At 38.7% G+C, this 17,883-nt stretch overlaps 1 protein-coding gene across 1 annotated transcript in view; it reads left to right on the top strand.

Moving 5' to 3' along the window:
- The window catches only part of EYS (eyes shut homolog), a 1,254,974-nt gene that overhangs the window by 1,219,141 nt on the left and 17,950 nt on the right, over positions 1-17,883 (top strand). The window contains 1 exon segment of the mRNA XM_040983150.1: positions 12,774-12,946. Coding sequence (XP_040839084.1) covers positions 12,774-12,946 — 173 coding nt within the window.

The raw sequence follows: 17,883 nt of genomic DNA, 5'->3' as shown, positions 1-17,883 counted from the left end.
TCCCCTACTGCTTTCCCAGATCACAAGAAGGGAACTGGAGGAAAGCAGAGCAGCTGGGAACCATGGGCCCATGGCGATGGCACAATGGCTAAATCCTTACCTTGCAAGCGCTGAGATCCCACAAGGCCTATTGGTTGAAAAAACACCTTAGTGCATCCTCAGACCCAGAAATATGCTGCAAAGCTTTGCCAAGAGATTGGTTCAACCTGTTCTGCTTTCCATCCTCTGATGAGGCAATCAACATTCTCTGCTTGTCCTGATGAGCCAGCTGTCATGTTTCCCGTGTGCATTTGGGCATGCTGTCCACTGCACAAGCATTAGCAACTGAGGAGACCCAGTATCAACATATACACTCAAAGGTCGCACAACACATTCTATGATTTTTCCCTGTTGTCAGCATCTGAGTCCAGTGGTCTGGTTGGGAAGTCCCCTATGAAACCTCTCCAAGGGTAACCTCACACAGGTTTGGTCTTTCACCTGCACCAGCCAAGGCACATACCAATGGATGCAGCTACCTGGCCAGTTCTGCGCTAGTCCCACAACTCACCCAAATGCATGGGTGCTGCTGCACAGCCCAGCCAGCCCACTACAGACTCGGTCCTTACATATGTAACAGGGAGCCATGGCCTAGTCAGGGCAACCCTACATAACCCCTGCCAGAGTGCTGTGTGCATTATGCTGGTGCTTGACCACAAAGCAAAAGTCTCATCCTCACTATGTGTGTGTTACTTCACTATATGATCCTGTTGCTTAAAAAAATATATATATGCATGTTCGAGGGGAGGACAGAGGGGACAGTGGGGGCTGCCTGATGACTCAATTGCATAATCCTCCCCTTGCAAGCGCTGGGATCCCATAAGGGTGCCAGTTCATGTCACTGCTGCTCCATTTACCGTCCAGCTGTTTGTGACCTAGCAAAGCAGTGGAGAATGGCCCAAAGCCTTAGGACAATGCACCCACTTGGGCGACCAGGAAGAAGCCCCTGGTCTCAGATCAGCTCATCATCTGTGGTTGCTTCCGCCACTTCTGGAGTAAAACAGAAGATGACAGCTCTCTCAGTCTTTTCTTAAATCTGCCTTCCCAATAAAAATGAATAAATCATTTTCTAAAAACAAAAAAAGGAAGAAAAACATTAGTAATCTTTCCAAAAATATCAAGTTTATGAGGTCAAGAATGGAACCTTCTACATGGATTAACCTCAGTGCTAAGACAGGCAGATACCTGGTGTGTGAAAATAATGAATGTGCATTGCATGAGAGCATGTTCACTTTTGTGTGCTTTGCTTGTACTTTTGCCACTGCATCAACACTTCAGCTCACACATATACTTCTCCAAAAGGTACTTTTCCTCAGGACTTAGTTTAAAAATGTTTAAAGGAAAAAATGTTAATGAATTAACTTCAAGGATTAGGAAGAAAATAACCCACACTAGAGGATAATTAATGAATATTTGAAACTCTTAATATCTCCATTTCACAGGTGCCGAAGAAACTAAAGAATAACAATGGCAAGAGAAACTGAGCTTAATCAAAATTATTCTAATAAAAATACCTAATGTAAAAAAGCATAACAATTTCAGGTCTGAGAATTCTGAGAGGAACTATGTAAGATTGTTAAGATGTTCTTTTTTCAACAATTTGAAAGCATCTATACTATATTATGCTTAATGTGATTTAAGTGATTTTATACTGAAATAGATGTTTTATTCCAATAATAATATATCATGCTTCTTAAATATATGCAAAATTTATTTAAAACATAATTTACCTTTGCAAAGTATGTGTAAGACTTTGCTCTTAATTTTGTCTTTTTTACTTGGATAAAAAGGAGCCACTAGATGGTGCAATCATCATAAAAATGTAACTATAATTTTTAAATTTGTTAATATTTTGTATTATAGTCTCACATTATGAAACTGGTAACATGTCTTAAGTGCATTTATACATTTTATTCACTTTGTGATCTTCAAACAGTAGTTAAAATCAAAATAATATTTAATTTTATAGAAAATTAACTCTATCTCCATTGTAGTGAACACTGCATAATTTTTCAAACAACTTTTTATATAATGACTAATTTAAATAGAATGAACATGAATTTTCTTTCATCACCATCCATATAAATATTTTATTGAGTGCAGTATTAATGTCCCAAGACTTTATATGTTCCTTCATTGATATATATTTGATATCTCTATCAGCAAGTTTCTAATAAATAAAAATGTCCATTTTAAATTTCTCCTAGAACCAAAGTATAACAGTGCATTGCTGAATTGATCATGTTCATCCTGTTCTCATCCACTTATTCTGCACACTGTTCAATGGTCTCAAGATTTCAGGGCTGGTGCGGTAGCCTAGTGCATAAAGTCCTCACCTTGCATGTGCCAGGATCCCATATGGGCACCGGTTCTAATCCCAGCAGTCCCGCTTCCCATCCAGCTCCCTGCTTGTGGCCTGGGAAAACAATCAAAGACAGCCCACAGCCTTGGGATCCTGCACCCATGTGGGAGACCTGGAAGAGGCTCTGGGCTCCTGGCTTCGGATGGGCTCAGTTCTAGCTATCACAGCCACTTGGGGAGTGAATCAATGGACAGAAGATCTTCCTCTCTGTCTCTCTTCCTCTCTGTATATCTGATTTTCCAATAAAAAAATTTAAATTAAAATTAAAAAATTAAAGATTCCAGCACACCACATCACAGCAGAATCCAGATCTCACTAGTCAACACGTCTGTCACGCTGTATGATAAACATGCATATAAGAAATAGTAAATTTTGAAGAGTCATAATTTTGGTTAGACTATGAAATCAGAAAAGTTGAAATGACATTTGTCCTTGATATTGTTTAGAAATTCAAAAATTAGTTTATTTCCTACTCTCTTTTTTGTTTTTAATCTGCTAGGAAGTCTTGACCGTTTGCTGTTTCTGAATTAAAATGTTTGAAAGCCTTCTGAATTTTCTTCCTCTACCTAATAAATAGACAATTCAGTTATCAAATACACTGCCAACTAGCTAATGCAAAGAGTGTGTTTCAGTGCACTGATCAACACTTCAGTCTTTGCACTTATTGTCCCAGTTCCAGTCAGTGTCTTGCAGGGGTGAGGAAATTTTATTTCTGCCAAGGACCATGTGAATATTTATAACACCATGCAAAATATCAACCCAAAAGGTATCCTGTTGTAGATCTATTGAATTTTGAGTCCCAACTGTGGTTGCTTTGGCAAGGCCAGACCAGTGATTTTCCAGGTCTCATAATTCCTGCAAGCCAGACATTCCCAGCCCTGCTGGTACATGAATGGAAGATCTGGAAAAGTGGTGTAATTTGCTGCCCTCCTCCCCCAGTGCATTCTGACCCTGCATCCTACATCACTGCGTGTGCTTTCCTTTACTGGCAGCATTTTCATATTTTTAACTGTGTTCTGGGACTTGGCCAGAATTTAAAGCCTACCCTTTCTCTTTTAGGCCTTTTAGAGTGTGACTGCAAGATTCAGAAAGGCAGGAAAGCAAGAAAGGAAGGAAGGAGGGGAAGGGAGGGAAATAAAAAGGAGGAAAATAAAGGAAGTAGGGAGAGGGGTGGGAGGAAAGATAAAGAAGCAAGAAAGGAGAGAGAAAACACAGATGTCCACATACATTTCAATCTGAGATAAATACTATTTAGCATACTAAACTTTATACTAAAAAGTATTTCATTTTCAAACGCTGTGATACACTTATGCCACAGTTATTGTTTATTTGACATTTAAATTTAGCTATATTCCTGCATTTTGTCTGTCAAATCTATTTTTGTGAGTCTACCAAATGCTCATCTGCTCAACCACTCTGACCCTCTTCTCTTTTTCCCTTTTTCTTTTTTTTTTTTCTTTTACATTTTAAGTTATTAAGCAGGACGAACCAATTTCAGGTGCTTCACAATACACAATGATACTTCCTACCATGCCCTCATTCCTGCCCTCTTACTCTCTCATTTCTATCTTCTTAATTTTACAGTGGCGTACTTTGAGCTCATTTTGCAGAGGCTTAACGCTCTGCATTAGGCAAAGAAATTAATAAATAACACATAGAAAGAAAACACTCTTCCTTGAGAGTATACACAAAGGCTCTAAACAATAATGAACTCAATAGATTACATTTTTTTGTGCTCTTCATATTATCCCAAATCAGGGGAAGTATGTTTATATTTTTGGAACTGGGTATTTCAGTAACCATAATATTTTCCAGTTTCATCCTTTTTGTTGCATAAGACGGCATTTTGTTCTTTTTTATGACTGAGAGTTTTCTATAGTGAGTTTTCACCATATTTTTTTATACAGTCATCTGTTGATAGACATTGAGGTTGATTCCATATCTTATGTATTGCGAGTTGAGCTACAATAAACATGGGTGTTTAAATAATTCTTTCTTGTGCTGATTTTACTTTCTCTGGGTAAATTCCCAAGAATGGGATAGCTGGATCATGTGGTAGATCTGTTTTCAGGTTTCTGAGGAATCTCCAAATAGTGCTCCATAATGATTATACTAGTTTGCATCCCAATCCCCAAATGGGTTAGTGCACCTTTTGCCACACATTCTCACCAGTGACTATTGCTTTTTGAATTTTAGGTGAGAGTCATTCTAACTGGGGTGAGCTGAAGTATCATTGTAATTTTTACTTGCATTCCCAAGACAGCTGGTGATCCTATGTATTTTTTTTTTATGTCTCTGTTGGCTGTTTATATTTTATCTTTTGAAAATCATCTATTCATGTCCTCAGCCCATTTCTTAACTGACTGCTAGGTTATTGTTAAGTCTCTTGAGCTGTTTATACATCCTGGATATTAATCTTCTATCAGTTGCATGATTTTTAAATATTTTCTGTCATTCTGTTGTCTCCACTTTGTTGATGGTCTTCTTTGCAGTGCAGAGCTTCTTAGCGTGATATAATCTCATCTGTCGTTCTTGCTTTAATTGCCTTTGCTTCTGGGTTCTTTTCCAAGAAGCCTTTGCCTGCAGCTATGCTTTCAGAGACTCTCCAGTGATTTTTTTTCTAGTAATTTTATGATATCAGGTCATTCATTGACTTATATCCTTGAACCATTTAATTTATTTCTATGTAAGGATCTTATTTCACACATCTGCACATGTAGATCCAATTTTTCCAGTACCATTTCTTGAAAACTGTCTTTCTCCCTGCACTGATTTCAGTTTACTACTCAAAAATTACTGACTATAGTTGTATGGGTTCATTTCTGGGATTTCTATTTGGTTTCACTGATTTGCATGCTATTTTTGTGCCAGTAACAGGGTGTTTTGAAACAACTCCCCTGTAGTATTTCACAAAGTTTGTTAATGTGATGCCTCCAGCTTTGTTCTTGTTCATTGCTTTAGGCATCCAAGGTCTCTTGTGTTTCCATGTAAATTTTAGCATAATTTTTTCTGGATCTGAGAAAAATATTGTTAAGTATTTTTATTGGGATCACATTGAATTAGTTTACTGCTGTGGTATATGGAAATTTTGATGATATTAAATCTACAAATCTACATATATAGAAGATTTTTCTTTTGTTAGGACGGAATCGTATCTCTTTCTTTAGGGTTTTGTAATTTTCTTTTTTTAAATTTTTTTAAATTAAAAAAAATTTTAATTATATTTTTTATAATCTTTACATAGTTAATTAGGGTAAAAAGATTCAAGGGCTATAGGAAAGTGGGTAAGACTATTATTTCCATGTTGTTTCCTTCATGTTTAAAGGGGGGTATTAAGGGAGAAGGCCCACCCAATTTCCCATCCTCCCCAGGTCCCAGATGTAGAGTATGATCCGGGGTTCTTGCTCAAGCAGTTTTGATAATTCAACAGTTATGAATCGCTGCCAATCTTGCCACTCGAAGTACTATGAGGTCTTTGAAGAATCCACTGGTTGACATAGTCCATCATAGAGTCTCTCTTTGTCCCATATTTCGCTGCCATCATATAGCTGAGGTGGTTGATTGACCTGTTCTGTCTTCTCTGTTTTCTTGGTTAGGGTTCTGAGTCCAGCATTTTGATTGGGGAGATCTCCAAAGAAACTTTGTCTGAGGTGTTCTCAGACCAGATTCTTGTATGTACTAGCAGGCATAGGGCCCAACACAGTCTATCACCCTGATCAGCTGGTGGTTGCAATTGCTGGTTTGGTTCTGTTTTCAGTCCCGACTTCCACTGGAACCAATGGGTGTTTGCAGTCCAGCCTGGTTCTGCCCAGCACATACTCAGCCCTCGCATAAACCAGTAGGAGCTGCAGCCTAGTTGGAGCGACCCGCGATAACCCCCACCAGGCCCGCCCCCTACCCTGGTTTGCCAGTATGTGTAGCAGTAGTCCAGTCTGCCCCACACCCCATTCCACCCCAGCCGCTGTCCTAGTTTTATGCCCTCCCGTGGAAGTGGTAACCCAAGAGGGAGGAGCCCACTATTTCCCTCCCAGGCCTCTCCCACTCCCGGATTGTGCTCTCTCCAGGTAGTTCTGTGGTTTGATTTGACAGAACTAGCCCCCAGTGCCAGCTTCTGCCAGCTGATGCTGTGGCTAAGCCCAAACAACCCTCACCCACTCTGTGTTTTGTAATTTTCATTGTAGAGATCACTCACATTCTTAATTAAACTTATACCAATCTATTTACATTTTTTGTAGTCATTGTGAATGGGACTGACCTTATAAATTCTTTCTCAACCATGAAATTGTTTGGGTATATGAAGACCTTCATTGAAATGAAAAATGTACCTTCTATATTCAATGTGCTTAAGGTTTTCTGTCATAAAAGGATATTGTACCCTGTCAAATGCTTTCTCTTCCTATATTGAGATAATCACATGATTTTTCTTCTTTAGCTTGTTAATATGGTGTGTCACATTTATTGACTTGTATATGTTGAGGCATCCCTGCATACCAGGTTGGAATCATTCTTGATGCCAGCTAATGGTGTCCTTTTGTATTGTTGGATTTGATTTTGATTTGTATTTTGTTGAAGTTTTTGCATATGTGTTCATCAGAGATACTGTTCTGTAATTCCCTTTGCTGCTTCCTCTTCTGATTTGAAGATTCAGATCATTATGACTCACAGAAAGAGTGGGAGAGGATTCCCTGCCTTTCGATTGTTTTGAATAATTTGAGAATTGAAGTTAGTGCGTTTAAAAGCGTGGTAAAATTCAGCAGTTAAGTCATCTGATCCTGAACTTTTCCTTATTGGGAGGGTCTTTAGTACTAATTCAGTCTCTGTCTTAATTACTTATCTATTTAAATGTTCTGTGTCGTCATGATGAAATACACATGGATTGTATGTGTTCAGAAATCTATCCACTTCTATATTTCCAATTTGTTCGCATGTAGCTATTTCTAGCAGTTATTGATAATTCTTTGTATAACTGTGTTATCCATTGTTTCATCTCCCTTTTCATCTTTGATTGTATTGATTTGGGTCTTCATCCTTTTGGTTATTTCAGCCACTGGTGTACTGATTTGGGGCCTTTTTGTTTTTCTTCTTAAAAACCAGCTCTTAAAATCGCTGGTCTTATGTATGTATTCTCTTTTGTTTCGACTTTATTTCTTCTTTAATTTTGATTATTTTTCTAATAACATTTAGCTTGGTTTGTTGTTTTCCTGGGTCCTTCAGATGCATTGATAAATCATTTATTTGATGCCTTCTAATTTATTGATGTAGGTGAAAAGTGCTATGAAATTCTGTCTTAACATTGCTTTTCCTCTTCTCATAAATTTTGATACATTTTGCTTTCATATTCACTGATTTCTTCAGTGACCCACTGTTAATTCAGTAACAGGGCATTCCATCCCCATGTGTTTGCAAATTTTTCATGAGTTTCTTAAGTTGCTGATTTCCATTTTCATACCATTATGGTAAAAAAAAAAAAATATGTGGGGCCCGGCACAAGAGCATAGTGGTTAATGTCCTTGCCTAGCACCTACTGGGATCCCAAATGGGTGCCAATTCTAATCCCAGCAATCCTGCTTCCCATCCAGCTCCCTGCCTGTGGCCTGGAAATGCAGCTGAGGATAGCCCAGGGTCTTGGGACCCTGCACCCGCATGAGAGACCCTGAAAAGTTCTGGGCTCCTGGCTTCAGATTGGCTCAGTTCCAGCCATTGCGGCCACATGAGGAGTGAACCATCAGATGAGGATCTTCCTCTCTGTCTCTCCTCCTCTCTGTACATCCGCCTTTCTAATAAATAAATAAATAATTAAATCTTAAAAAAAAAAAAGTGGTGGCGCCAGCACAATGGCTCCATTGTTTAATCCTCCTCTTGCAAGCTCCAGCATCTCATATGCCAGGATCCCAAATGGACACCAGTTCATGCAATAGCTGTTCTACTTCCCATCCAGCTTCCTGCTTGTGGCCTGGGAAAGCAGTCAAGGATGGCCTAAAGCCTTAGGACCCTGCACCCGTATGGGAGACCCAGAACAAAGAAGCTCCTGGGTTCTGGCTTCCAATCAGTTCATGTCCAGATGTTGGAGTCGTTTGGGGAATGAAGTAGCATACAGGTTATCTTTCTGTAACTCCTTCTCACCATAAATCTAACTTTCCGATAAAAATGAATCTTTCAAAAATACATGGTATAATTTCAACTTATTTGAAGGTTTATCTGAGGCTTGCTCTGTGCCCTAACATATGGCCTATCCTAGATTCGGTTCCACGCACTGATGAAAAGAATGTGTACTCTGCAACTGTGGGATGAAATTATCTGTAGACATCAGTTAGGGCCAAGTACAGATTAGCTCTGTTTTTTTGTTAATTTTCTCTCTAATTTCTATGTGTCCACTAATGAAAGTAGAGTGTTGAAGTTCCCTGTTATCATTGTTTTAGAGTTGATGTCTCCCTTTTCATCAAATAACAATGGTTTTAAATAGTCCGTTTTTTTTTATTTGCTATATTCACATCTTTTTGTTGAACTGATATCTTAAGCATTATGTAAAGCCCTTCATTAACAGTTGTTACTAACATGTATTTCTTGTAGACACACACACAAAAAAGTGGTCTTGTTTTTAATCCATTCATCCAGTCTGTATCTTTTGATTTGAGTTTAGGCCATTTACAATCAGGCTTATTATTGAAAGGTAACAACTTGATTCCATAATTTTCCTATTCCTACTGTTTACTTTGGATTTGCTTTGTATTTTCACTAGGATGTTTTCTCCAATCAAGATCTGTCATTATGCTAATTATCATTTTCCATTTCTGAGTATAGCACATTCTTAGGCATCATTTGTAACACTGAATGGGTGATTAAAAATTCTTTCAATTTCTGTTTGTTCTACAAGATCTTTATTTCAGCTTCATTTATAAATGAATCTTTTCCTGGATGCAATATACTAGATTAGAAGTTTCTTTTTGAGGACTTGGACTAGTTTCTCCATTCTCTCCAACCTATACTGTTTCAGCTGTTAGTCTAATTGGGGATCCTCTGGAAATAATCTGGCATATCTTTCATGTAGATTTGAGATTTAAAAAAAAAAAGGTTTATTTTTATTGAAAAGGCAGATGTACAGAGAGAAAGAGAGACAGATCTTCCATCTGCTGGTCCACTCCTCAAGTAGCCGCAACAGCCAGAGGTGAGCCATTCTGAAGCCAGAAACCAAGAGCTTCCTCTGGGTCTCCCACACAAGTGCAAGGTCCCAAGGCTGTGGACCATCCTCTACTGCTTTCCCAGGCCACAAGCAGGGGGCTGAATGGAAAGTGGAGCAGCTAGAATATGAACCAGCACCCATATGGCATCCTTGCACCTGCAAGGCAAGGATTTAGATACAAAGCCAATACGCTGGACCTAAATTGAGGATTTTTGTGTTTTATTGTTGAAAATTTGAGTAGAATGTGTCATGGTGAAGATCACATTTGATCATGCCTTTATGAGAGCTTAGTGCATCCTGTACTTGGATAGAACTCTTTTTCTCCACATTATAGAAGTTTTCTGATATTATTTCTCTGAATAGTCCTCTTAATCCACTCTCTTGGTTGTTTGAGAGTGTTCCATAAGTCTTGATGTTGTTTTTAATTTTCTAACTTTTTCTTCATGCTTTTTGTCAGACTAAGATATCTCCAAGGACTTTTCTATCTCATATATTCTTTGTTCTTCCTCGCCAAGCCCATTTTCAGGATTTCTGCAGTATTTTTTTCTCTTTAAATACATATTTTAATACACCCAAGGCAATAAAATCCCAAAGCCCACAGTATTTTCTATTTGGCATATTGAATTCTTTAATGTGAAAGTTTTAATTTCATTTCTGTTCAATGTATTAGTCACTTTGCAAAATTGTTCATATTATGTATGGATTTCTCTATTTCAATAATTTGTGTGCTTTTGAGTGATCATTTTTTCCATTAATTTTCAGGCATTTCACCTATTCTTTACACTACATATTAAAGAATTTCTGTGTTCCTTTGGCGGACCCATATGTCTACCTTGTTTTTTTGTCCCTTATATTTCTTTTTTTATATATATATTAAAAACTTTTTTCATATACTGTACATATTTGAACTTTAACAAGTTATTGGGTGGTCATGTTTTCCTCTGTCTGTTTAGACTGATCTTCAGTTACCAATTTCTGAGATCTTTCCAATAACTTATCCCATATTGTAAATTGTGCTGTTAAGTGAATGGCAAAGAGAGACCCGGGAATCTTCACACGTGATTCGGCTGGTCGGGCTGCAGACTGTGAACTGCTGACACTTCGTACTGGGAACACACACTTGTCCTTGGAATGAGAGGACCCTCACTCACATTAATGAAGTCATCTATCCTGTGTAGCTTGACTTTCCTCTCAGTGCTCTGAGATGACTTCTCTTCAATGAAATTGATCTTGTACTTGTTATGTTGAAATATTTCCAATGCAACTTCTGCTTCAACTTCTAGAGTTTCAAAAGGAAGATCTTTATAAATTAAAGCATGAACATCTTTTGTAAAGGAATGTAGGTTCTCCATCACTTAGTTTTAGGGATCTGGAAGTACTTGTTGTTTTTCTCCTCTGATGAATTTTATTTCTAACCTATCTGTGACTTGGTAGAATGACTGTTCCTTCAGTGGATATTTAGAGGTTTTCTGGATGTAACCAGCATACTGTCGTCAGTACTCTAGGGTGACTGAGTCCAGGGTGACACTCTGGCTGGACGTGGTAGATCTCCACTTTTTTTGGCATGAGGGAGGCAATGATTATGACTGTTTCTGTAATCACAGCGTCCCCTCATTTGGAAGTAATCAATGTTCTGGGTTTGCCCAGCATAACTACTACCCACTCTAGCATATGTGGCACACAGAACATCTATGTAGTTCTTTGAGTGCACAGTCATGTAATAATCCATACTGGGCAAATAGGGATCTCAGCCTTTACTGTCAGACACTTTGAATGGCAAGTCCCAGCTGCACACCACCCACTATTGTGTAATCATAGAATTTCCACAGTCTTTGTATATCCCCTGTGTCACTCTGTGTCTGGACAATGTGGATTTATCCCCTCAAAAAACACCTAATTATGTACACCCATACAGAGACAGGTCACTACTGCCATGGCAGCCCTGTAACCTTTACTGATCTTACTATGGCAGTCTCTGCAGCCAATCTAAGCCCTCTTCACAATGAAGTTTCTCCCTCTGTCTGGGTACTTTGTGAGGTAATAGGAGGAAAGAAGCCTACTCCTCTCTCATGAATATCTGCTAGAACCCTCCCTCCCCCCACTCCCAGCTGAGTCCATCCAAAGCTGCAGTCAGTGGTCCCCAAGATTCTACGCAGGCAGTGTAGCCAGTGAGTGACTGCAACAGTTTTCTCCCTCTTGTCTCTCCAGATCTGTCATCTTCTCTAGTCCCTGGAAATGGTGACCCTGTTCACTGCTGCTGTCCACGCAGGACACACTTCTCCAAGGTGTCTCTTCATCTTCTGTATTGTTCCTACTGGAAACTTTGCTCAGCCCTGCCTAGCCCGGTCCACCCCGAGTTCTAGCTCTCACGCTCACCAGTGGGAGCAGTGGCATAGCAGGGAGTTCCTAAAGTACCCCTACCAGGCTCACCCCCAGCTCCAGGTCTTATGCAAGCTGTTGAGTACTGCAGCCCAGTGTGACATGGCCCACCTCACCACAACAATCGCTGTTGGATGTTGCACCTGTCTCTGTCTGACCTGTCCCCAATCCCAGCTTATGTTGGCAGGAAGGCAGGATTATCTCTTTTGATCGAACTCATCCCATTGTCACTCAACATCTTCCCCAGGCATAAACTGACTCCTTCTTTCTTATCTATGAGATCTCTCCAGCTGGAAAATCACCTTTGGAATAACATGCATTTTCATTCTTATGCTGATACGTTCTTTTTACTGAAATATGACATTCAGCCACATTTGATTCTACTCTGGTGGATTTGCCAATCTTTTCTCAACCCCCAAAGCTGGACCGGTGTGTTCAGCAATATCAGGAAAAATTTAACTAGTATGCTTCTGCTAAATCTCTTTTCTCTAGGCTTGAGGTTGGGAGGCAGAAACTCCAAAGTCTTTCCCTTGTAGTTGTCTGAGAGTAGCAAGAGGGACTGTAAAGAAGTGATTCTCGTGGAATTCTCTTTTTCACCCACTGAAACATTCTAAACCTTTCATATCCAGTCTGGTAACCATATGACTGACTAATATTAACTCCTTCCATTGACAGTTTAGAGCTGGTTAATCAGAATCAAGCTTTAATATCTTGTGAACTCAACCAAAATTGCCAAATTGAAATGAGGATCATGTGTGTATCTCCAACTCTGCTCACATAAGCACTCAAATTATGCTTATTTTTCTGAATTTACAGCTGCAAGTGTACTGCTGGATGGAAAGGAACATTTTGCATGGATGCAGTTTCCACCTGTGATCCTGAACATGACCCCCCTCACCACTGTAGCAAAGGAGCAACATGTGTTTCCTTACCTCATGGATACACCTGTTACTGTCCTCTGGGAACCACTGGAATCTACTGTGAACAAGGTAAGGCAGAAACTCATTTTACATTCATGAATTTAGAGTCTCTTCTTGGGAAGTAAAATAGAAAAAAAAATATATATATATATAATGAAAGTAAAGTCCACTTTCTTTTCTACTCTGTGCATTTGACATTATATTTCACACACAGGATAGTACTCAAAAATCAGTAGAATAAAAAGATAGCATTATTTTTAGCATTGGTTTAATGTATTTACTCTATAATCTCCCTATTTGGTTTAGCTGGTCTAGGAGTTCTATGGTAAATACAGACACAGAACATGAGCTTACATTCATGACTCGATTTCATCTCTGAGTTTCTCCCTTACATACTTCCTACCTGACCTAAAACTTTTTGGACTATCCCAAAGAGGATATATTAGCTTGAGCTGTGAATAAATTCTGAGGAGTCAAGAGATCAAGTCAAGTGGAAATAATAAGGGATAAATATTGTTCTAACCTCTAGAATAAATGAATTTAATACCCCTGTCCTCAACAATCTACCACGTGTCCCCCACGTATGTTGTGATCACTAGATCATAGCTGTGCCCTCTTCAGTCCCACGTGTGGGCCTCCCAGAACAGCAGGAAGGGAATCCAAGAAACTCCTGCTTAAGAAAAACTAGAGGAAGTAAATCACTCCTGGCTTCCTGAGGCTAAATGTGATACATTTTCAGGAATTAACTGAATTAGGGAATACTTAGAAATCTGAAAAGGTATCAACTCACATGTTCATGAGCATGTTTTCTAATAGGATTAGCATGTGAGTCAGAATAGCCCCAGCGTAGAAAAGCATCATCAATTGGCTGAGGGTACTGGAGAACCTACAGAAGGTGAAATGGCCTCTGGCTCCGAGATCTGGTAGATGCTCACCTCCTGCAGTGGATGTCAGTTGCTCTTCTCTGGGAAGCTTAAAGAATAAGCTCTGACACTCAGATCTCTGACCTCAGACTGAGAGAAACACCTTCAGCTTCCTAGTCTTGGCACTCTCCACCCAAGACAAAAATTTAGTTCCTTTTTCTTTTTATGAATGCATACTGGGATAGGAGGACAGGAGCCAACTACCAACTGTCCTATATCCACCTTTGCCTTATTTCGGGAATTTACTTTAGCATCCCAATATGCGTGATGATAATGAATTTAATTTCAATAAAATATAACCCAATCTAAAGTAGTTACTGAAATATTATAGCAGAATCAAGTTTCACAAACATTTTAGAAGTAGCTAGTATATTTGGTTTCTTTTCGATATAATCAGACCTTGTTTACTTGATTTTTTCTTCTGTTATAGCTGTCTTCACTGATAATCTGATTTACAACTGTACAATTATTCCTATCTCAGAGTTTCCTCCCAATTTATTTTGCCAAATATTTGGGTGAATGGCTTTTTTTCTTAGAATATTTTTATTAATACTGCTAAATTTTATCTGCTGCCCATTGCTGACATAAACCCAACTTACATGCCCTTATGTGTTTTTTTAGCTTTTAGTCTAGCAGGAAATATTGGTAATTCATCAGTTTTTCCATTCGAAAAGTAATATTCCTTCATTTTTTCCTCAATATCTAAAACAAAAAATCTGCATACATTTTGGCATTTTGAATGCAATAGGCAAACTTCCAAGCCACTTAAATATCTTTGTGATGCCATACATACTTTATGATCCAACAAGTCACCGATCACTTGGGGAGTAAATCATTGGATGGGGGATATTTCTGTCTCTCCTCCTCTTTAAAAAAATAAAAAAATAAAAAATAAAACAAAATAAATCATAGGTGAGTCCAGCATGAGAGCCTAGTTGTTAAATCCCCACCCTGCATGTGCCAGGATTGCATATGGGTGCCAGTTCACTTCCAGACTGCTCCACTTCCCATCCAATTTCCTGTTTGTGGCCTGGGAAAGCAGTAGAGGATTACCCAAAGCCTTGGGACCCTGCATCCATGTGGGAAACCTACAAGAAGCTCCTGGCTCCTGGTTTTGGATTGGCTAAGCTCAAGCAGTTGTTGGCACTTGGGGACTGAACCAGTGAATAGAAGATCTTTGTCTGTATCTCTTCTTCTCTCTGTAACTCTGCCTTTCCAATAAAAATAAATAACTTTTAAAATTAACTATAAGTAATGGATAAATTCAATTCCAATGGTTTTTGGCCAAGTCTTTGATTTTCCTAATAGCAGCTAACCCACATGACAGTAAATGGCCATTTCTTGGCTAATTACCATGTTTATCTGTTTTTCAATATTAATTTTCAGGTGTCTTTGACTACTTGGGCATTCACAGCAAGTTCTTTTTCTGCTTCTTAATAGAACTGCAAGACCTTTAGTTTATTATATTTCTGCCTTATAATCCTACATTCACATGCAGGATGGTGGGATTCCAAGTGATTTCTTAAGCGCTGTGTCAAATGCCTACCTGAGCGCAACTTCAAAATGATCAAATAAAATATTTTGTTTTACATTTGTTTTTAAAAGAATTTATTTTTATTGGAATGGTAGAATTACAGAGAGAAGGCTATACAGAGAAGATCTTCCATTCCCTGGTTCACTACCTAACAGGAATAAACAGTGACCACTGAGCAGCTACTGCCTTCCCAGGCCATTGGCAGGGAGCTGCGATCGAAGTGGGGCTGGTGGAACATGAGCCAGCACCTATATGGGAGTTATGGGTCTTGTCAGCAGAGGATTAGCCAATTGAGCCATCATACCGGCTATGACCAAATATTTTAATAAATATATTTTTAAAAGTTCAACAGTCTATTCAATTTTAAAATGTAATTCTGTAGAAATACTCTGGCAGTTCGAAGAATTCCAAAACATGATAAGAGTGATTTTTCCTTCAAAGAGCTAACAATTTAGTTCAAGATCAGGTGAGACTATGAAGATTAAAGTGTATCATTTGGATAACAGTTCCAGAAAAAGGGTAAGAAATACCGCTCACAAAACTGAATGGTTCAATTGCTAGATAAACGATGCAGTAAACATCTGGCTAGAAGTACCTGACTAAATATTAAGAAATGATGGAATTAGGTACAAAAAAGCTTACCAAAAACAAAAGCGAGGATTATGTTAGAAATGTGTTTTTAAGCAGCTGCCCAGAAAAGGCTTGAGAAGTCTTCTAGCTCAGATTTTTACAGAAAGTATTTCCTTGCATAAAGCCTGTAGGGAAAGACTATGAGGGGAGTCTTTTCTGAGAAGACAGATCTGTGAGCTTCATGATAAGAAATGTAAAATATCTAACACAAGGATATCAATCAGTTATACAGAACACAGAAAGCTAATCTAATTAAGAAAATCATGCATTGAACAAAGTAAACAGGTTAACAAAGTAAAGCAGAAAAAAAGAGCCAAACTGATATTCTAGAGCTGAAAAAAAATGTTAAATGAATGTAAAAATTCTACAGTATACTTAATCTGGCAGAAGAATCAAAAAGCTTGAATGGTCATTTGAAATTACTGTGTCTGAGATGGAAAAAAATAAGAAAATCAAAGGAACTGAAGGGACTCAGGGGCATTATCAGACAGACTCAATTTAAAAATCCATTACGGAAGTCCTAGAGAAAGAAGATGGAAAGGGACTGTTTTGGTGGTGTGACAGGCTACTTCTCCGCCTACAGTGTCATTATTCCATGTAGGTGCTATTTTGTGTGTTGGCTTGCAACATTTCTGATGCAGCTCCCTGCTTATTGTCTGGGAAGGCGGTGGATGATGGCTCAAGTCTTTGAGCCTACACACCCACATAGAAGACCTGGAGAAAGCTCACGGCTCCTGGCTGCGGATAGGTGCTGTTCTGACCATACTGGCCATATGGGTATGAACCAGTGCAGAGAAGACCCCATGCTCTCTGTCTATCCTTCTCTCTGTAAAATCTGCCTCTTAAATAAAAGTAATAATAATAAATTGTAAAGAAATGCTCAAAAATTCCCAAATCTTAGGAAAGAAACTGATATACAGACTTCAGAAACCCAAAGATTTCAGCTAAGATAAATCCAAAGAAAACCACACTAACACATATTACAAACTGTCTAAAAATCAAGCCAGCAGGCATAAAGTGATTTAGTACACACAAAGAACAAACTAAATCCCAAACTAGCAAAAGTAAGAAACTATTAAAGTTTAGAATAAACAAAATAGAGTAGAAAATAATAGGGGGCTCGGCGTGACAACTCATTGGCTAAATCCCTTATGGGCACTGATTTATGTCCCAACTGCTCCACTTTCCTGCAAGCTCCCTGCTTGTGGCCCGAGAAATTAGTAGAGGACAGTCCACAGTCTTGGGACCCTGCACCTGCATGGAGACCTGGAAGAAGCTTCTTGCTCCTGGCTTCAGATCAGCTCAGGTCCAGCTGCTGCTGCCACTTAGAGAGTGAACCCACAGATGGAAGATCTTTAAGATCTTTGCAGCTGTCTCTCCTCTCTGTATATCAAAATAATTTTTTAGAAAATAAAGACAGGAAAGGTAAAACTTTTAAAATATAAATATTAATAAATCCTTAATTTTATTAATGAAGAAAATAAAAGACTCAAATAACTACAATCATAAAACAGGATAGTGCAATCAAATGGTTCAATGTCCATACTTGGTTTCATGTATAAGTATTCAGGCTATTACATATACATATACACACACATATATGTATATATATATACACACATATATATGTAAAATCTGTTTGATGCACAAATCAGTTTTTCTTTTTTTTTTTACTTTTTAATATTAGTTACAAAGGTGAGGGGACTGCAGATCCATGTGCGCCACTGTTTGGGATGGAGGGATAGAAATGTTTTTGTCTTCCCTGCTGCTTTGGGAGTTGGAGGAGGGTATTAGGACGTAGAGCAGGGGAGGTGTGACCTCTGGCTTGTGGCTCTATGCTTGCTGTGTGATTGTCCTGATTCTAACCCTCATCTAGTGGATTCTTATCACTGGCCAAAGGCTTTCCCTTCAGTGGCTAT

This window comes from Ochotona curzoniae, unplaced genomic scaffold, assembly GCF_017591425.1.
Source record: "Ochotona curzoniae isolate NIBS_2020 unplaced genomic scaffold, NIBS_Ocur_1.0 contig_3819, whole genome shotgun sequence".
NCBI lineage: Eukaryota > Metazoa > Chordata > Mammalia > Lagomorpha > Ochotonidae > Ochotona > Ochotona curzoniae.
The sequence above is the reverse complement of the archived record's forward strand: the minus strand, read 5'-3'. Positions and strand labels throughout refer to the sequence as shown.